General features: G+C 37.7%; 1 protein-coding gene across 1 annotated transcript in view; it reads left to right on the plus strand.

Annotated features, from left to right (window-relative positions):
- Positions 1-20,878, plus strand: part of LOC105205202 (homeobox protein Nkx-2.4) — a 40,725-nt gene extending 19,847 nt beyond the window's left edge. Inside the window, 2 exon segments of the mRNA XM_039446431.1 lie at positions 1,791-1,877; positions 17,033-20,878. Of these exon segments, the coding sequence (XP_039302365.1) occupies positions 1,791-1,877; positions 17,033-17,380 (435 nt within the window). The 3' untranslated portion in view covers positions 17,381-20,878.
- The last annotated feature ends 2,145 nt before the right edge of the window (positions 20,879-23,023 follow it).

Below are 23,023 nucleotides of genomic sequence, written 5' to 3' on the forward strand. Positions count from 1 at the left end.
GCGGCTTGATCGCATCCAAAACATATCTTACGGGGATGATTTGATTTTTAATCGAGGTACCACGCGCGAAGAATGTAATGTCGATATAAATATAAGTTTAATAATGTATGATCTTATTTATATTCGTTCTCTTAAACAATTGAGGTAGCAGTTGTTAGATATAATTAATGAAAATATTGAAAAGCAAATCTTAGCAACAATGATTTGTTGTTAGAAGAAAAATAGACAAATCGTTATTATCGATGAGAAGAAAGTGGTGTCAATTTAACTAAACTTTTCGCTGAATTTTCCAACTTGATTAAATTTCTTCAGTTCAAGTATTTAAGTTAAATATATAAATTAAAGTACAAGTATTTTATATATTTGAGTTAAATTTATAAATGCTTGAACTGAAGAAATTTAATCAAGTTGCAAAATTTAGTCAATTTGATAACTTTTCTTTTCTCAGTATAAGATTTATTTCTCTTCCAATATTTTCACTAAAAAAACTTCACAAAAGATTATGAATAATAAAGTAATTATTTGTTGGGATAAGTTTTCTATATTACTGTGTGATAAGATATGTATACGTGATATTTTGATTGAAAATTTTGAATTTTTAAACACCGACTACTGCTGTTTCTCGCAAGGGACAAATAATTATAATTTCACGAGATTGTTTTCAAGATACGATTCTCATCTAAAATTTGCACAATAGAGTCGAGACTCTCTAATCTTTTGTAAAAATAATATGTGAAGCTCGTGTTATTTTCCTCTTTGGCATTGAGTATCCGCATAAAGTGAACGAGGCGTTAAATTCCCCTTGAAGAAATAACACTGTCCTCTAACCATGGATTACGGACTTAGAGTATCGGATAGGGAATAGCTAGAGGCCGATTCAAAGTGCGTCTGTGACAAAGGCTCGTGTGCCTCCGTCTCTGAAAAAACATCCGAGGATCTACCTGGCGATAGTCCGCGTGTCCGCGTACGAGATATGTCGTCCGTTTTATTCCGATATAAAGAGCGACGCTCAACGCGGTCGATTTTCGGTTTTGCTCCAAGGAACTATTTGCAGAAACATCGCGCTCACTGCATAGTACGTTATACGAAGGCGCATATGTTCTATAAAATTGCTTAATTTATTTGTCTTTATTGTACGAATATAATAAATTATATTTTTATATAATATAATATATAATATCTTTATTATGTTCTACTGAATTTAATCTTTTCAATTAAAATTTCATATCTCCTCTAAATTTGCATCTGAATTGTATTATTAATCTTCTTATCAAAAGTGCGGATAATTTTAAAAAGTTCGAAATTTCCCACTGTTTTTCGTGAAATCGTGATGCGATAACATTTAATGTAGAAGTATAAATTATAAACTGAGAGAAAAGTGGCATTTATGACTATAATTAGATAAAATAATTACGAGCTCTATTTTTATAGTTATTACTGCTACAATGTTAGTAATAATAATACACAATGTGTTACATTGGCAAAAATAATATAGTTGCATTGACCAGGATTTAAATATAGTCAGCACCAAATTATAATCAGTTTCGTTGACAACTGTATTAAAATCATGGTTAGTAATTGCAATTATTTTTTTTCAGCGTAATACATTGTTGGTACTACGAATTACTACATTAAAGCAATAATAACTGTAAAAATGGAGCTTCTAATCATAATTATTTTAACATTCAATTATAGTCACAAGTACCAAATACTTTTTTCTTAACGTGTACAACATTAATATTACTGCGTTCGAGAGATAAAGATTTAATTGTGCGTTTTATGTGTCACAGGTGAAGATATGGTTCCAAAATCATCGGTATAAATGTAAGAGGCAAGCAAAGGAAAAGGCCATGGCCGAGCAGAACGCCCAAAATCAGGTAATTACGCAAATTTCGAAGTCTTGTGTAAACCGCTTCGAAAGTGAAACGTACGTTGAATATAACATTACGAATTTCGCGAAGGCGCATCATTTCGATGACTACTACTATGTCTAAGGAACTTCGTCTAATGTCTATTAAACGTCGTTTGTTTGTAGTATTCGTTAAGTAACATACGCATACATTGCATAGTTTATATAATCTTTAAATCTATTTATTGTCATGAAATTATATAGAATAAGAGATTGATTTTCAGTTGGTGAAAAGAATTATTGTTGAAAAAATAATGCGCTATGTATTGTTATATAGATGATATCGAAAATAATAAAATATATTATATAATATCTAGTAAAAAGTGTTTTTGGGCTGTTTCTGGCTAGAAGACCAAAATTTTCAACACCAAAATTTTCGTAATCGCGATCGATGCAAAGAGATGTCAAACGCGTTGCATTTTATGCATTCGGCATCGAGATGCCATCGCATCTTCGGGTCGTTCCAGCAATTTTAAAACAATGACATGTCCGCACTCGACGAAAATGTCGCGTCACGTAGTGTCGACCAATCCGAAATGAAATGGCTTTAAATGAGAAATATCGCGGAAGCCGCATAAATCCTCGCATCCGCATCATATTTCGTTTCAAGAGTGCCACTCGACCGCTCGAAGCGATTTTGCATTTATTTTGTTATGTCATTTGGGATTTCCGAGGGATATCGCGCCGCGCGTCGTCGGCAGAACGATAAAATTGCTCGCGTTGAGCACGTAATCACGCGCCCGTCGCGTTTCACGTGGCTCAAAAATATAGCGCGAGATTACAAAGTCGAGTAAAATAGCGAATTTGTGCGTCCGATGAAATTCAATATTCCCGGTAATCCAAGTTAAAAATGCGCGGACGTCGAAGCGTAGCGATGATCGGAATAACTTCGTCGCGTATGGAGTTAAAAGTGAAATAAGGTAAAAAAAAAAAATGTCCTAGTGACCGGATGTATACCTGTACACAAAAAAACGTATGATTAATCTCAAACGCTTTTGTATTATAACATCAAAGTTTAATTGTAATCTTTAAATATTTAATATTATAATTAAATTTTTACATCGTTATAATTAATTTTTTATATTGTAATTAAAAAAACATTTGAGATGAGTAATAATGTATTTTTTATGTGTTCAGATATACGAATAGATATTATACATGTTCGATCACTGGGACGTTATCTTATTTTAACGTACATAATTTCTGAATAACAATTCGTATAGGATATTCTTGAATTGGTATTATAAAATTTAAACGTCACATTTTGTGTAATAAATAAAACTCGAAATGAATTAATTGTCTATTTAACAAAAATTGACTTGCACGCTATTTTTTATAAATTATTAAAAATACGCGGAGTATTGAGGCACCGTTCATCAGAATAACTTGAAGATAAAAATGAAATGTGTATTTTGCTCTTTGTCTTTTCAAAGAAACTCAGAGTGAGAGTAACAACATGTATCAAATTGCCTTGAACTAGTATCGCAAAATTTAAATATCAGATTTATCTATTAAATGAGATTTAAAATTTACTAATTGTTTACTCAAAATCTGATCGTACATCCATTTTTTATAACATGTTTTTAGACGTGGAATAAATAAATCTCGCGTTAAAAAAATCAAAAAATAAAATTGTATTTGGAATTAAATAAAATACACGTAAAAAATATTTTGTTATTAATATTTTTGTTCTTAATTGAAAGAAAACTTGACATCCTCGATTCTTACTATTGGTTTCTTAATATTTTTATTAAAAAGAACTTGCCTCTATGTTAATTAAGTTAGTAATATACGTTAAATAATAATAAAATTTTTTGTTGTGGCAATTTGGAAATATTCTGTACAACTAATATCTATACAGTATTACGAAGTTAATTTTGCAGTTACTTTTTCGTAAAAATAAATGCATGAAAGGATTAAAAAAATCCTCCTGCAATAATCTGCCAACGTCTTCATTTAATCTTCCGAGCATCGCCCTTCAGATTTTTCGAGTTTTCCTACTGAAATAAGCGGTACACTCGTACACACACACACTTACAAACATACGGTAAAGAACACTCGGCATTGCTGTATTAAAATAATCGATGCTTTACTACCGTCGTCGTAGTAGTAGTAGACGTGAATACTTGAATACTTTAAAGTGTATCGCGAGTATTTCTAATAGCAACAGACGTGATCGCCGAGATATCGTAGCTGCTGCTTCGAAACGTGCCGTGTCTCTCGGATCTTCCACCAGAATCGCTCCCGCCCCGTGTATCTCCCCCCCCCCCCCTGTCTTTCAAAAGATAATATTCAAAAGAGACGTCAGAACGATCGTCGCGATACACATGGAGTCTTTTGAATATATCAGAATGTGTCACGTATATGCGTCGTCACAAAAGCCGCGGGCCCATGTTCGACACAAATGAATCGCTCGATTCCCCGCGGCCACGCGACAGTAAATACGAGTTGCGTGAACTACATAATTCCTATAAACGACACCGTTTCACGGAATAAAAAATTTTCAAGTCTACATTGAGAGACAAAATTATAGTGCTGGCAACTATAAGGGGATGACTATACAAGTTTTATAAATAGAATTATGACACGTAGTTAAGTAAACTATATTATAGTTAGTGCAACTAAGTTAATGATTAAGAGAATTAATAAAAAAAATAGTTGTAATAACTATATTAACTTGCAATTAGTTGCAATAACACACCTAATTATGCATCGTAATTCTGCTTTAATAAAACTTGTATGGTTATTCTCTTCTACTTGCCACCACTGTGATTTTTTCTCTCAGTACAGCGTACGACCGAACCCCCAACCGAATGTTCAAGAGGAGAAAGGAAAAAAGGTCGGACTTCTGTATCTTTGCTTCTGTATCTTTTTTTTTGTCTCGAAAGATTATAAAGTAAAGTCTCTACCATGATTCGCGTCTCACTCGAGAGACCTGTTTACATCGTGGATCATTATGACTTGAACTATCGAACACTGATTCGTTGTGTAAGAAAAATATCTGTTAGATGTAAAAAAATACATTTGATATAACTGCAAAAATCGAGGAGAAAAAATGGCGTCGGATGAAATATTGCGACACGATCTTCGCGCAAGGAATCAATTAATATCAGTTGACGCAAAGAGCTAAAGCGTGCAAACGAGAGTATAATAATTTGCCAGAGCGGGACGATAAAATTGATCCTTCTGATACCATGCTCGAACAGTGCCTCATCCCTATCATCCTGGGTATCTATTCATTTTCTTTTTACCTATTTAAAATGGTGAAAAAAAAACTCTAAAAATTCACAAACACACTTTTAGCTTTCTATCATAGAACAAATGTTGAAACTGCGCTTTAAAAAATAATAAAATGTCGTGTAAAATTTAATAACCGAAGTGATCACGAGATGGGTAAAAGTGGGGAATCGATCGGACACGAAATACCTAGGATAGTAGGGAAAGGGTTAAACTGGCGTAAGAGTTGTGCAAGGTGTCGCACGTACGGTGCCGCATCACGTGCCGGAGTGAGACTCGCCACACTTCGTTATCGCTTTGGGCAGATGATATTTTCGCGAAATATACGCGGACAAGTGTCACGGATGCAGCGCGACGGTGTATAAGCGGATTTACGTAGCGCACTTTTGCACGCCGAGGGACGATGCGCGTATAAACGTCGCACATTGAAATTCGATGAAAATATAGGCATAGTTTACGCGCGAGGACGAGAATCGTACCTCCTCCAAATGATACGCGGCAATTTTTTTCGCTCGCGGCATTAGCACGCCCGACGAGAGCTTCACGCGTTCATCGATTATTCGGAAATGCGGAGAAAAGGAATTTCACTGTTTTCGCGGGGGAAACCGCTGCTGCCTGCACACTCGATGTAAATGAGACAAAATTTCACTGGCGCGCGGCGCGACCGGTGATCGTTCGATATCACAACCAGATTGCTTCATCGGCGATCCGAATCCAGTGAATTTATTTCGTAGGACAAATTACCGTTAAAGAAAATTTAATTCACTCAGAGAAAAATTCATAGTGACGGCAACTATAAAATTGGCAACTATACAAGTTTTGTACGTAGAATTGATGCATTGAGAAAAACAGTTGTTACAGCGACTAAATTTTGTAAATTGATTAAATTTCTTCAGTTCAAGTATTTATGTACTTAACGCAAATACATAAAATAATTGAACTTTAATTTAAGTATTTATATATTTAAAATAATCACATGTATATTTAACTTAAATACATAAATACTTGAATTGAAGAAGATTAATCAAGTTAAAAATTTTAACTATGTTAACTTTTTTCTCAGTGTGTAAATAGTTCAATAAATTTTACAACAAGCATAATTGGTCTTAACACGAATAGGCGCCATAGAAAAATTTTCTTTCTAAATTTTACGAACAACTCAGATATAAATTCTGTCTATTTAGAAATTAGTTAAGTACCAAGCATGTACGATATCATAATATTTACTAATTTATCCACCTTAGTTAATTTTTTTGCAGCCAAAAAAATGATGATTTTACTTGCAAGACTATATTTTTGAGTGTCGTGTAAAAATTCTTGACCCCGAGGCAAGAGTGTACTAAAGCGTCTCTCTTTGTCAAATTCGCTTTAAACGAGGTTCGAACGATAGCTCGCGACAAAATCGATGGGTATCGCAGGGATCGAATCGGAGGTCGAAATCGGGGACGTTCTGCTGTACAATGGACTCAACGTCGCGTCGCGTTTGCCTCGTAAACAGCCGTATAACATTAATGACGCTGAAAGTTATCTGATGGGCCGATCTGTGAGGGCAAGCGATTCTTCCGCCCGGCGGCCGCGCCATCAGCCGCCCTGTAATTTACTCGTTAGTTCGCCGTGCTTCCGTGGACACGTTTTCATTACCCTCTCTTCTTCCCGATCTTTCATCCGTGTTGTTACCGTCAATAACACGATTAGCTATTTTATTTCGTTGTTATTGCGAGGAGGGACACGACTGATCGCAACTTGGAGACCATCGTCGTTTCTTTGATACGAAATAATCGCAAATGATCTAAATTTATATCTTTTCACTCGCAAAATAATCTAAATTATGACGTTAGAAACTTTTGTGCATACACTGAGGAAAAAAAAGTTGTATTCGCTATAATTGCGATTGTATTTTCCACATAGATATATTTATTTTATTTTTACCATGTACATATCTTGATATTTTATTATAGTAATATCTGAAATTGTCATAAAAAACTTAATAATAGCAGTAATAACTATAAAAATAGAGTTCTTAACCATAATTATTTTACTATGTAAATAATTACTATAAAGTAATTATTTACATAAAACACTTTTCTCAGTATGTACGCAGTAAAAAAAAAAGTCAAAATATTCACAATCAAGTGTTACTTGTGACATTTTCTTCTATATTTATTAGTTATAAACAAATTTGATTATAGTGACAAACGTTTTTGTGAAATATATCTGTAAAACATATTTCATTTTTCTCATCAATTGATTTACTTGCTGGGTTTATATAAAGTTTTATTTTGCCGTATTTAAATCAAAATTCATTTCAAATAAATTTATAAATATCTTTTTCTCATTGTCAGTGTATGTACAAGTTTTTAACGTATAATTTTTATAATAATCGTTTTGAAAAGTAATTTACCTTGCGATATTTTTTCAATATACGTAGTACCTTGTCGCGTTAATTGCGTCAATGCAGATGCATGCATCAGCCTTTCAGAAACCAAACTGTATTCAACACCACTCTTCTCTCTCTCTTTTTACAAATTATTAAAAAAATTTAGTACTACCAACGTGGTTAGCTTGCAACCTCATAAATTAGTTTGGCCTTTGAGTAATTTGTTGCGTTTGATATATGTGAAAAATTAAAATACAATTAGAAATAAATGAAATTAATTAATAATACACAATTTAAGGTTTTTAAATCAACAGCTGGAATATAAAATCTATGTAGACATGATTCGTCTGGCTCAAAGTTGTTCGGAGCGCAGATCTATTGAATGTTGGGAGATGTAGAATACTGTTCAGGATAGCTCGATCATCAGACGAGAAGAAAGAGATCGTCCCTTCGTCGCTGGTGAAGACGCTGGTGTCGACGAAGGGACGACTTCTCCGACGCACCGGTGTAGCCTACGTTCAGATTTTTCCTCCCTTTTTTTCATTTTATTCCATTTCCCCCCTTCATGGAGGTAAAAAAATTCAAGTATCGGCGTGAGCGAGCGAACAGACGAAAAGGGGTGGTGGGGAAGGGCGAAGAGGGGAAAAATGGAGAGCGAAGGAGAATGCAGAACTGTGAAAGAGGAGAGAGAAAGAGAGACGGAAGAATGAAAGCGACCGGGAGGGAAACAAGGAAAGTGGAAAGGAAAGAGAGAGAAAGAGAGAGGGTGAGAGATTCTGCAGGGGAGCACACCGAAACAGGCTCTCGAGGACCGGTCGCCATCTTGCCGTGAGTACAGTCACGCGCAATAATACCTGGATGCAAATCGCGATTACCTGCTGCTTAACTTTCAGTTTCGTCACCGGCCTCGCTTCCCGCGAGCTGTAAAATTTCCTCCAAGAGAAGGATTTGCCGGCAAAACTCCGCCCGACACGCTTTTCGCTGAAGAGAGAGAGAGAGAGAGAGAGAGAGAGAGAGAGAGAGAGAGAGAGAGAGAGGAGACAGACAGAACGTTTATTGGCGTTCTAGGATAAACCTTTTAAGAACGAGCAAGTGATACAAAGAATGATGAAAGAAAAGAAAAAGTTACAAATATATTTACAACATAATAGCAAAGAAAAATAAAGCCATAGAAATAAAAAGAAGATATTACACAACAATAAAAAATAATACAAAATAATAAAAGAAAACATAATAAGGTAGCATGAAGAATGAGATCACAGAAAAAAATTAGTATCAAATCAACAACGATTGTCTCATGTGTAAGCAAGAGTGTAAAATCTTCTTGAAAGAATTTGATAATCTTAAACAGACAAAACACATAAAGAAATAAAATTATACTTATATGAAAACATAAAATTCTTCATGTAAGAAACAATATTCTTCCTATAAGCATATCTGTTTAAAAGCTATATCTGTTTAAAATTATCAAATATTTTCAAGAAAATTTTATGCTCTTGCCTTATATATGAGACAATGATTGTTGATTTGGCGCTAACTTTTTCTTCTATAATAGGACGAGCAAGAATATATATAAATACAGAGCATTGTGCAACATAGATAAAGAAAGTTACCTAAGAATAATTGCATAAGAAATTAGAGAGAGAAAGAGAGAGCCTGGAGTTACTCTTAATACTCGTACACGTGTTCTGTAGCTCGCGAGGCTAGGCATTAGAAAGAGAAATCAGGAGAATCGGAATCGGAGCATTCGGACATTCCCGACGACGACGTCTGCGAATGAATGTATCGCGAGGAGGAGGCGATGTAATTAACCAGAAAGCCGCCCTGCTGCGCGATAGCGCCGCCTTTTCCTTCTCCGGCGGCGCGGCAGCCTTCCATTGAACAAAGGAGAGACATTAAAAGATTTCCGTCGGGACCTCTCGTTTCCGCGAGGAATGGAATTCAATGAGTCTCTCGCAAACGTGCTGCTTACTTTTTAAATCTAATAACGAACGTTACGTCATCGTGCGCGTATTATATGCAGCGCATTCGAGACGACGAAGGCTACCTCCATTTTGTTTGCTAATGATTTGTTAATCGTATCGCGATGCGCGTTAATGTTTTTACTAGGCACGGATTGAAATTAATATCGAAAGTGCACCGATGTTAGTCTTTGATCTTCCGTGATTCAGCCGAAGATTTAAAGCGCAGGCAAATTTTCAATTTTGAATTATTCTCAAATTCGGACGCGTGCGAAAAAAAAGATGAAAAGCGTTTCGGGTCAAACAATTGTGAAATCGTATTCTGGAATGTTGGAAGAGTAAATCAGAATTTTTTCAGATTTTTTAGAGCCCAAAAACCTTTTCAAAAATACTATTAGACACCAAATGACCCGGTTGGACTAGGAAAGTAACGAAAAAAACTTTGGAGGATTAATATTTAATAGTTAATATTTTCAGGCCGGACAAGTTGAAGACGGCTAATCTCTTTGCGTTAGAATCAGAAAGTTTTTTGATACTGAATCGAATCGAATTTCTTCGTTCGAATCCGGATCGAATTGAACCAATAAAATTTTATCTGAATCGAATCAAGTCGTGGAAATGTAACTTTTAATTAACAATATATTTATTTGTATTTTTAACAACATATTTGGGTAGAATTTTATTACATAGATAACAAAAAAGATTTCTATGTAAGAAAAGTGCATTGAAAAAAAAGATTGGTCAAAAAACTAAAATATTTAGTCCGATACGTTCAACTAAATATTAAGTTGGTTAACGCTCGATTTAAAAATGTTAATAATTGATATAAATTATACTTTTTTTGGACAACTAAATAATTAATGAACCCAATTATTTAGTTGTTTAGTTGGACATATCGGACTAGATATTTTTCAACAAATTGTTTTTCAGATTGCAACATTAATTATAAAATATCGTTTTAAATATGAGAAAAAAAAATTATGAAATTGTCAAAATGATTCGTATTCGAACCTCTTATTGTTAGATTTGAAATTTTCGAATAATCATGAAGATTCAAATCCGAATCGAACAGTTCACGCATCTTTACATGTCGTAAAATTATTACGATTAATTGTCGCGAGATGAAAAGAAATAAATTACATTTATATCAGATTACGTACTGAAAATTGAGGATTGCGAATTGACAAAAATTTACATTTGATCAATCAAATAATTTTTTAATTCTAATCCGTTTTCGCGCGTTCCGCTCGATTGAATTCCAAGTTGATAATGCTGAGAATGCTAAGTTGAGAATGCTAATACTTCAGTACAAAAATTTGAGATAAGATACGGTGAAAAAATCGACCTCGTCGCGATCGGTCCACCCGATTGGGATCTGCATCGGAGACTCGGCAATGCAACGCGCGAGCCTGGCCTTCGTAAAGGTATACTACTCGGCTCTCCCAACAACGCAGGCATTTTCGCCGGAAATCGTTTAACGCGCGTTAAAGTGGCTAAAGTGGCGTGACGCGTGACGCGCGCGCGGACCGTCATGCGTTTAGCGTAATCGTCACTTTGTCAGCTTGAAGTGCACGGCATGCCTGCACTTATGCCCTCGCAAACGGCAACGCGAAACGTAAGTTCGTACCGGCCACTCGAATCAAATCGGTCGTATACCTCCCGGGCACTCGACACTGGCCGGATTTGCATAAAAGTATCTGCTCTCGCGCGACAAAAAAAATTCATTGCTCGCATAAACCTTTTCGCCGCGTTCCATCGGTTGGTTTAATATTTCTCTCTCTCTCTCTCTCTCTCTCTCTCTCTGCATTCTTTTTTTTCCGCCCCAACACGCATTCATCGCGACAATTTTGAAATCGTAAAAATAAACGTAGAAATATCATAAATTCTAAAGCTTTTTTTCATTAAAAAAAAACAAGGAATTAGAATTATATTCTATTCTCCTTGCTAGCTCCATTGCCTTTTTGATAACAGAAAATCAAGATTGTATCACAGAGACATAAGTTTCCGAAAGATTGCGATCTGACCGCCACGGAAGCAAATATGATATAACGGGACTGATTGAATAAGTGAAATTTGAAAAATTCTCGCGGATGACACTGATTACGGAGAAATCACAAACGTCAGGCGGGCGCGAGCGAAGGACGTTATTTTTCAGCGCGATCGTATTATTAAAGTCTCACTGGCGAAGAGATCGAAGAGGAATGTCGTGTACCGAATGTTGATACAGCTGAGTGGTCGTGGCAGGTATTCGGTCTGCTTGCTCCTGCTTCTGTTTGGTATGCCGTGAGGTTCGTCGTGGGGTTGACGTACAGGACAGGGCTGTCTCTACGCCCACGGGATCTCTTGCGAATAGAAAACGTGATTCTCCCTCGAATTAACGGACGCGGTCTTGAATCTTTCAGTCGAGTCGACAGAAAAATTCTCCCATTCCTTGCAAAATTGCAAAATTTTCTTATTCGAAGCGAGAGAGAGAGAGAGAGAGAGTAAAAAGTCGCAACAAAAAAAATTATTAATTAATCTACAGAGCGTCAAGGAAAGTTATTATTTCATTTCAAAATTATCAAATTAAATTTAGAAATTTAAGATTCGAAAGGTTGCACTCAATTAAAGATGTAAATTTAATAGAAATAAATCGATAGAAAATTATCAATTGATTTACAAAAATTGATTACAATAAAAAAAAACTATTAATTTATCTAAGAATTGTCAAATTAAAGAAAATGAAGAAAATACGAGAAAGGCTGCTCTCAATTAAAGATGTAAATTTGAGATGTAAATCGACAGATTATCAATTAATCTATGAAATAACGAGAAAGATTATTAATTCATCTAGAAATGAATAAAAACTAAGGAAATATGAAAAAGGTTGGCTCCAATTAAAACAATAAATTTAAACTTTTCTCTGTATGTATAAAAAATAGTGATTCACTGAATATTCTGTATATCTATATATCAATCAGGCAATTGTTATACAGCTCACGTATGTCGCAGTTATACTGTTAAATTTCTAGTGTTAAATTTTACCCAATTTGAGTTATTTTTACACATTCTTATAAGTTGTTCGTATTTAATATATCGTAAAATTAAAATAAAACATGAAGAGTTAAACGAGTTAACTGTAAAAATATTAAATTTAACTCAAATTTAATATTTTATTTACTGGGAGCGTATGCACATTAATATGGACATAGTTTATTTTACCACAAGCGATTCAATCACAGAAATGAGTTCATTAGATGAGGCTCTTTTAACTATATATTTTGTGTTAAAATAATAAATTTCAACACACATAAAAGTTAAAAATAACCAATTAATATTTAATTCAAAGAATTAGTTTAAAATTAAATTCTTTCATATTTAATAATGTACTAGTTGTCTACAAAGAGGCACAAAAATTAAGACGCGCACGTATTCCATGTATCCGCGTAAATTTCTAGATTGGGAAGATTTTACGGGACGACACGGCCCGAGTCCACGGTAGCCGGTACTGTTTATTCGTAACGAGAGAGAGTCCATCGCGCTTCGTCTAGCAGTGAATGCTGATCGCGGGGATATCGTGCGGGTTAAGTGTCTTACCGGGCCTACCGCGCTGCGCATGTTTGCTCGGAACACAGAAGCGCTTAGCTCAAGTCCTTGCCGGCCCACGTATCCCGCGTTTGCTCACGGGCAGCGTCCGTCAAGCCGTGGAAATTGCACGGTACACGTGTGCGCGCGCGAGCGCGCTCAAAGTGCGTACACTTGTACTAAGAAACTTTGGCAAACGGTGGCGTTTCGATAATCCCACGAGAGACACGGAGCCTCGGTAGCCGGCGCGCACACACACACGCGCGCGCGCGAGCTCGTTTAGAAAGACCTCTGACCGAATAGCCGTAAATGCCCGTCGTTTCCGAGAGGCAGTCGAGAGATATAGAATTTTTTTACAGACTCTATATTTACCTCAGATCGAAGCAAAGTATTAGTTCGAAGTGATTAGTCAAGCTTACCGATACGATGCGCAGCAGCGGAGTTATTAAATATTAATCTGTAAAGAAAAAATAAATGTAATAAAAAATTAAAGCAATGTTCGAAGTAATTAATAGTTCGAGAGAGAGAAAGTGTGTGTGTGTGTGTGTGTGTGTGTGTGTGTGTGTGAGAGAGCTATTGTTTGAGTATTTTATTCTTGATTTTAAATGGACATTTAATAACGTAACTTCTCCGTAAGAAAAAGTTTTTTCTATTGAATATAAACTCTCAATCTAATAAACTAACTTTTATTTTTCAACTTTCTCCCTTCGACAATTCTTGATTTAAAATCTTAAACATATTGAAAGTATTGTAGATGTATTATACATGAAATATTACAATTAACACATCTCATAAAATACTTCGAGTATTTCAAAAATTTTAAATTGATCAAAAATATTTAATATGCACTAAAAGAAAAATTTTATTTTATGCAAAAAAATACATTCTCTTAAAACCATATATTTTGATGCAAGATTTATTTGCAAGTAAAAATATTTATTTTTAAGTAAACAGGTATAATACCTTAAGTATATAATTTTGTATTTTTACATTTCTTACATTTAAATAACGATTTTACAAATAAGCCGGTAATTTTATTAAATTTAATTAAATTATTTTCTCGAATTAAAGAATCTTGAATAGAAAAATAGAACTGCTTAAAAGAACTAATTAAAATTAAAAGTTAAGTCATTTAAAATTAACTAAGTTAAATTAAAAATTATCAACTTTTAACTTTATTATTTGACTTTCAATTCTTTTTAATAATTGCTACTCAGCCCTGTATCTCATTAAATATTTCAAATATTTGACAACTATCAGAAATATTTAATATACGCATTCTGCATTATAATTAACGCAAAACGCGAATACGTGAGACGCTGTACCGGCAGACACAATTAACATTGCAAATAACAGACAAATGAAGAACGAATTACCCGTGGTTGCCCCGCCGTTGCCGGACGCCTCCCAGCGCTCCGCCTCCTCTCAGCTTCCCCGGCGTACTCTCGCTCCGTTGCACTCGCACAACACACGGCACTCGCGCAGGCAAGGTTAAGCACGGCCGCGCATCGATTATGACGATCGCGCGACACTTTCCACGGCACACCCGACCGCGCACATGGCACACACGCCTTATCGAGCACCAAGACGGAGAGACACGACTGCAGGAAGCCTCGCGATACCCGTCCGACACACACCGATCAATCACTCGCGAAAGTAACGCGGACGGTACGACAATGTAATGGCGGAGGCGACCCGTGAAATTTAAGCGGCTAACTTCACGCAGTTCACGCGCTCACCCGTCGCGACGAGACGCTACACCTGTTGCTCCTATCTGCACTTCCGTGCACTTTCTTTGCATACACCTCGCACTGTAGACACAAATAGACAATACGCGTTATGCGCATCTTGCGATGATCAATATCTCGTACCGTATCGTAAACAAACGAATATTTAGATTGAGAGTGATTCCTCCGCGAACTCGGATATTGCACGCACGACCGAGAGAATGATCGTCGCCTCGTCGTCTTGCGGACCGCCGGCGTCGCCCGAACGCCGGCCGCTGTCTCGAGAGCATTCCACCAAATCGTCGATGCAAAAGCCGAATCCGTGCTACGATAACTCGCGAACGATAATGCATGAGATCAAGACTGCGACCGTATCCCGCAAATCGGACGGATCGTGACGACGACGCGGCGTCGCTCGACTCGATCCGTTTTCCCGTGTTCGCGAAGGTCCGTTACCCGTCTCGTACTGAAAGTAAGGGCAACTTCAGTCTGATATCGATACGTCACGAGTCAAAACACGACTAATCGATTTTACGAAAAGACCTAGTCGATACACATCCAACAAATGTTCGATAACAAATGAGCAATAAATCCAACGAACGAAAATAAATTCAAATGCATTGAAAACATTGCCAGTTTTATTTATTCGTGCTTTAGAGACTCAAAGTATATTTTTTTTATTCAAATGGACTTAAATGGATTAAAATACGAAATGCGCTAATTCATCATATTGAATGGATTCATATCCTTATTATATTACTTTTGGATTCAAATTAATTCGAAAAGTTTGAAGCGCAAAACTCGAAAATGTTAGAATAAATTTATCTACCTATTTCAATTCATTTTCGTTTTTGTTGGGAATTCCAATCATAAAAAAATCGCGGAATTATGCTTATTAGCAATCTATCTGTGTTACAATATATGTATATAATTACCTTACATCCTCTTACTTGAATTGTTCGATACTATAATATCACTTCAAATATTAAGATTTTTACGTAAATAAATAATATTAAAGAAATGAATAAGAAATACATAAGAAAAAAAGTCAAGCTCCAAAACAACCTGGCGAAAAATTTCTACAATGTTCTACACAAATTTAAGAGATGCTCCAAAAATCTACATTAAAATATTAGAATTGGAACATTTTCCTAAATTTTTGTGTTTTTGTAATACGTCGTTTGTATGATTTCTACGAATTTTGCGATGAAACTACGTTAAACTACAACAAATTACAATATTCTACACATTTTTAAGTAGCTTAATCTGGCGAAAAAAATATCTGTAAATAAGTACAAAGTTCTACTAAAAATTAAACTTTGTAGAAATTATTTTTTTCGTAGAAAAATATTTATTTTTCTTAGAAATATATATTTAATTACTAATATTAACAAAAGTGTTCCAATTCTAGCACCCTTTGTAGATTTTCGTAGCATTTCTTAAATTTATGTAAAATTTTTTCCGTCAGAAAAATTAAAAGGCCAAGAAATGAGAGAAGCAATAGATGTTAAAATCGAATAAAATAAATTTAATGTATAAAGCTATTATATAAATAGAACATTTTGAGACTACAAATACACAGTTAAAAATGTCATGAAATTCAATGTATTTTAAAGTTGCACATTAAATGTACATTAAATATATATTAAATGTTTTTAATGCATTAATGTTTTTAACCTGCTTGAAATTTGCTTTCATTATATTACAACTACTGCCGAACAGTGTAGTCTTTAATGTACCTTGTAATCTCGAAACATTCTATTCATATAAATTAAATTACATGTAAGCGAGCGTCTGGAAGAGAAAATGTAAGTTCTGTAACTCTGAAGGGATCAGAAATAAATTCCATACTGTAAATTAAAATAATCCTTCGTGGTCCAATCAAAGATTTGAAGAACTAAGTGAATTTTAAATTTTAAATTATTTTGCTTCAAATTCAGACAAAAAAAGTGAAAAGTATGTTTCGGATCAAACAATTGTTTGGAAAAATGTACCAAAATTTGTTCAAATTTTTTTAGAGTCCAAAAATCCTTTTAAAGACACTGATAACAGTGACCCAGTTGGACTAAAAAAACGATGAAAAAAAAACATTGGAGCACGGAGACTTAATTATACTTCAACATCCATTATTTCGCGTGTGTTTCTCGGCCTGTTGAACAAACTCCCCTAAGTTCGGAATGCACAAGTTCCATATGGATATTTTGATTCGCAATAATCGCGTCGCATGAAGAAGCAATACGATACACGTCTGTTCCAGAGTGCAAGCTCACCGCGACGGGTGGCGGTGCCGGTGCTGGTGAAGGACGGGAAGCCGTGCGGAAGCGGCGGCGGCGGCGGGAACGAGGGTAGCCGCGGCGGGCCCAGCGCAGCCCTGGCGAGTCCGGCGCCGCACATGACGGCGGCCTCGAGTCCTCACGGCACCCATCACGCGGCGACCTCCTCGGTCTCCCATCACTCGGTCGTCGCCGGCGTCAGCCACGTGATGAGCTCGAGCCAGAGCCTGCAGCACTGCTCGTACACGCGGTCCGGCGCGCAGCAGGGCATGCAGCAGCAGCAGCAGCCGCAGTGCGGCGCGTACCTGCCGTTGCAGGGCCGAGCTTGGTAGTGCGCGCCATCCGCGGCGGGGGCCGCGGCCTACGCCAATCCCTCCGTCGCGGGCCCATGGGCCCTCGCCGCGGATCCAACTGCCTGGTACGCCATACCCGACGACAGTCCTTAAGGGTGGGATGACAAACGGAGGGATGCGCGGGCGGGCGGGTGTCTCTCTCTCTCCTCTTCTCTTCTCTTCTGCTCGCGGGACGCGGACGGCGACGGCACGATGGGATGAACCTGATGAGCCGGCGCCGCTCTCTTTCTCTCTCTCTTTCTCTTTGCGTGTAAAGCTTCTCTGCTTTCAAGAGAGACACGTGCCCGTGCGTGCACCGAAGCTACCGAAAGGACGGTCCTACCTTTTTCCTTCCTTCGTGAGCGTATCCGTATTATACGGTCACCGCGGACAGCACGTGCGCTGGCCGAAACCAGGAAACGTGACGTTACGTGGTGATCGACAATCGACGGGCGTACGCTCGGTGGCTGTAAGGGACTATTAGTGTGATAATTAGCGACCGCCTATGGTCAGCGAGTACGCGCTCGCGGTTGGAAATGGGCCAACCGATATAGCGATATTACGATGAGAACACTCGAATCGGGATCATCGTGCATAGCGTATCGCATATATATAGTAACCGCCACCGTGATTTCATATCTGTCATCATCGCGCAAATCGATCGCGAGTGCCCGTCGGAAAAGCGGAATTCATCCGCGGAATCTGGCGAATCTGCGGCGGAGAGTTTTGCAAATTGCGGTTGCAAATCTTTCTCCGCTCGAATCGATGACATGCGCTTCCCGCGAAGCCCTCGATTGATAATTAGCAGATTGCGCTCGCGACGCGGATCCCTACCGACCGAAAGCGAATCAGTCGAGAGAGACGCGTTCGTTTTCCGACCAAGAATCGCCTGCGTGCGAAAATCTCGGTAACGCGAAAGTTTCAATCTCACTTTTTGCCGAGATTAATTACAGTGTTTTAGAGTCTGCGAGCGAGGCGACACATTTTGGCGTTCTCCGCTTAGACACGTACGCCTGCTGCAGCTTTCCGATCGTTCAGCGAATCGATTAACAAAGCGCGAGCTGAGAGGAGGTTGTAAAAAGAAACGAAAATCGATAATGAACTCGAGCTTCTGATAACGACTCGCTGAAGCCAGATTGGAGAGGTAAACAGTCGCGTTCGAGAAAAGTGCAACGATCAAACAGCCGTTGTGTAATTAAACAACTGTTCTACATTTAACTGTGCTACATATTTTTAAGTTCTCAGATACAATTAGTATACAAGTCGCGGACGCAGGATGTAAAATTTTTTTTTTTTCCTACAAATTCACGAGATATTCAAAATAAATTCGGTAATAATGTGAACTTGCGATATTAAAAATTATTGAATAGCAATTTGGAGACACGCTGTTCTTAATGCACATACAATTGTTATATTTGTTTCTTCCTCTTGTTAATAACATCATTTTGTTAATAACAGGACAATAAATTTTTTTAGTTTTTACTTCCAATTGAATTTTCTTTAAAAAAAAAAAAAAATTATCACATTTGGTGATTCGTAGAATAAAACGTTAATTTTTATTCTACACGAGTTTTCCCAGTGTCCTATCCGGACAATTAGTTCGGGCAAGAAAAGGGACAAATATATAGAAAGAAAACATAAAAACCGCAGTTAAAAAGAACAGATTGCAACTGCAATGTTGAATCACAAATGGCTTGACGAAAAGAGACCGAAATTATTTCCAGAACCAAGAGAAATTGCGGGAATTATATTGCTATCAATATAAGTATTTTTTCTCGATTAATTGGGTATCGATTTCTCGCTAGCAAAATTTGCTCATTTTTTTTTTTTTTAAAGACAATATTTTAATTTTCGATATTACAATCTCTCTTAATATTGAACTTCAACACACTTGTTTGAAAATAGAATAACAAAAAGTCCTTATGAATTTATACGATCTCTTCGTGTAAGAGTAATCGACTTTCACTAGTGTCAACACCAATCGTTAAAGTACACGCCTGTTTTTCGTAGGTCGTATGCGAGAAAAAAAAATGTTTTGGCCTGGGGACAAAAAAAAGTGCAGCTTTCGTAGATCAAGGTGGGAGGGGCGCGGGGGAGTCGCGTATATCCGAATTTCGGTGATTTGCGGAGGTTCGCTCTCGCTGTGCGCGAAATAAACGACATTGTAAAGCGCCGGCCGCTGCAGCAGTCGCCGCGCCGCCGCCGCCGCCGCCGCCGCCACCGGGCGTCGCGGCGCGGGGAAACAAAACACGGCGCCCGGCTACAATCGAGCACAGCGAAACGGATTGTTCGCCTCTCGCGAATTATCGTTGCCCCGTGTTGTCCACTCGATGGATTGGAAACCCGTCGATTCGAATTACGAAATAGTACACCGCGTCGCGTGATTGTGTGACTCGATTTCACCGACAGCGCGACATCCGAGACACGCTCTCTCTCGCGAGCGACATTGTCGCTCGGAAAGTCGCTTCCAGACAATGCGCACGTTTGTCAAATATGTTCGACGAATTCCCTACGCCCGCGCCGCGCCCCACGTATTTACGCGACAGATTTTGCTGCATTGTCGCGCGCAAATACAATATACATATACATATATGCATATATATCGCTATGTCGACGTATATTATTTCGTCCGCATGATATGTATATATACATATATATGTGACATTTTTATCAGTTTTTATGCCAGAGCCTCGCCAATCTCGGGCGCTTGCGTACGGGTAACGATTTTACTTTCCGTTGTATTCGAGCAAAATTCCGTTACCATAAGTTTAACCCTTTATAACGCCAAATAACTTGAAAGTTACGTGTATCCATGCATTTCATCGATATACCCTCCTTTTACGAACTGCACAATTTTTTTTTTCTCGTAAACGAAAAACTTCTTAGTTAAAACTTTATAGAGGGTTGTAACGAGTGGTGACGTTTTTTTTATTTTTCTTTTTCCATCAAGACTCGCCAATGTTGTGCGATTCGTCGAGACGACTTCACCTCTACGGATCAGTGACGCGATTTTATTCGCGAAAAAGAAAGAGAGAGCTCTCGAGGCTTTCCCTTTGTGTGAAAAAAAAAAAGAAAAAGAAACGAAGTGTGACGGTGAAAGACGCGAGGAAACGCGAGGGGACGGAGCGCGTTCGCGTCGCGAGTGAGGATCTTAGAACAAGTTTACGATTTCGCACGTTCAATTGTAAATGACACCTATATTGTAAATACACGTTTGTTATAAGCGACGTTGTGCGAAGAGGGACGGAAGTGTGTCGCGCGCAGTGTGTCGACAACGAATTTCTAAATCGAGAGCGACGACGTTCATTATTCATAAACGATTTAGAGAATGAGCATTATCGAGCATTAAAGTATAACGATTACGCAAAGCAAAAAAAAAAGTATAGGATTGACGATAGCGAGTAGTGTGTCGTGGTGAGAAAATCAGCTAGAGATTATTATAAAGTTTTGTAAATAATAAAAGAGATATTAATAAAACGATACTTATTCAAACACCAACGAATCTTGATTCTTGATAATTTATGATATCATTAAGTGCTTATTTGATACGAACTCGATTGGCACTCTAGATATTCTTTATCTTCTTGTTGTCCTTTCATACCTTTGTTGCACCCTTCCTTCAAAATAGAATAACTTTTAAGGTACCTTAAAGTCGTATTTTGACCGATTTCTATAAACGTTTCTCGAAATTTCAAAGGTAATTAAATTATACTACGTTTATTCTTTTTTCAAAATAAAGTTTCTAGAACAAACATTTGTTTTAGAAACACGAAGGTATGTTCATGGATTTTTAAGGATCTTTGAATCAATTTAATTAAACAGATGAAAAAGTGGTCGGAATTGAGAGACCCACAACGTTATACCGAGAAGATATTTCTCAGAACATTAAGAGAATTATGAAAAAATTACAGATTGCTTTGAATTGCATTTGAAAATAGTAGAAAAAATTTGGTTACGATTTTTTACCTAAATAAAAAGTTATTTTAATAAAAAGTAGACGTATAGTCTAAAGAAAATATAATTAATAATGAAATAAGGAATAATGAAAAACGATTTATGTAATTCGAGATGATTTATGTAAAGTTCATCGCGATGCAGAGATCAGTTCTGTAAAATAAACAACATTTATTTATTTATTTACCAAATAACAATCACAATAAAATTTTGTATGAATCATCTCGAATACTGAAAGTACACCAAAAAATTGAGATTTTTTTTATGTAAAAAATAATTTGTAAAAATGATTTAATTTTTTATGACAAATAGAGTAAATAAAAAAACTATAAAAATATATTATTAAATAAAAAAATATAATCCCATTCACACAACTTCCATATGTAGGTATATAGTTTATTTGAAGTGTTAAACACGTTTCCAAATTTTATTTACTTTTCAGGGACTGATGTATCCTTAAGTGTTAATATTAAATTGTAATTAAATCGTAATTAGATCTATTTATTTAAAATAGCTTTTCTAGCAGTATACAGCTTTATGTTTGTCCTGTCAAAAATCACATATGTATACACTGATTATCGTGCCGATAGAAAAACGCATTAGCTGTACTAAGTCGCCCTACAGTTGCATTAGTCTTCATCGAGTCCCTGGTTCCCTCACGAGCGCTCTCACCTGGGCGAGGAGTGCCATTCACCAATCAAAATACGAGCCCTCGTCGCGCTAAGAATGTTTCATTACATCTCTCGCGACTTTCGATCACTTCGCCTTGACAACGCGCTGTTCGACATCGCGGCCGGATAGACGCCATGGTAACACCCCTCTCGCGAAGGGCGAAATTCCCGTCCCCTCCCTGCGCCCTGCGACGAGGGCACGACCGCGCTGGCCCGGTAACGTCCTAACCCCCTTCAAGCGCGGCGTGTACCTACAATTATTAAGGTAAGCCGATCTCCTCGACGGATGGGTGAAGGTTTAATGCCGGGCGCAGGTACGCGCGCGGTGGAGCGGAGGAGAGCAGCCGACGACGAGCGCCGGAGTCAGCCGTCGTTATTGGATATTTTCCAAGGGGGAGAGAGTAGGCGAGAGAGAGGCAAGACTTAACTCTCCCAGGGCTAAGCGGGAGCTGGCGATTTATTAAATGCACCGTGACTAATTGCTCCGCTGGCGTGGCGCGCGGAGGGTGAAACACTCGGCGTCGCGGATACGCGTGAACGCACGGTACGCGAACGCCGGGAAAATAATTGTTAAATTTTATATATATATATCAAGTCGAGTCAAGAGGAGCAGGGCAGGAGGGTAGGAGGGTAGGAGGGCCCGTGCGAATTATTGTTGCGACGATTGTTTAACTCGAACCGACCGACGACGGCGACGCGCGACGCGCAGGGCACGCTGTGCGTGGAACGGAACGGTTCGACAAATTTATACGGATAACCGCGACACAAGAGAATTAACGAGGCTAACGAGGAGCGAGGAGTAATGCGCCTTGAAACGCCTGCTCCGCGCTCCCGTCGCGAGGAAGGAACCACGTGGAAGGAAAACATAAAATCACCGAAATAACATCCTCGCGTGTTACCACGTCGACACGCGCGCAAGCGCGTTTGTGTATGTATGTGTGCACGCGCCTATGTGCCGTGTGACATACGACGAGAGGTCCTGACGATGACAGGCCTCCGCTTCTGGTGGTCACTCTTA

Source organism: Solenopsis invicta, chromosome 3 (assembly GCF_016802725.1).
Source record: "Solenopsis invicta isolate M01_SB chromosome 3, UNIL_Sinv_3.0, whole genome shotgun sequence".
NCBI classification, from domain to species: Eukaryota; Metazoa; Arthropoda; class Insecta; order Hymenoptera; family Formicidae; genus Solenopsis; species Solenopsis invicta.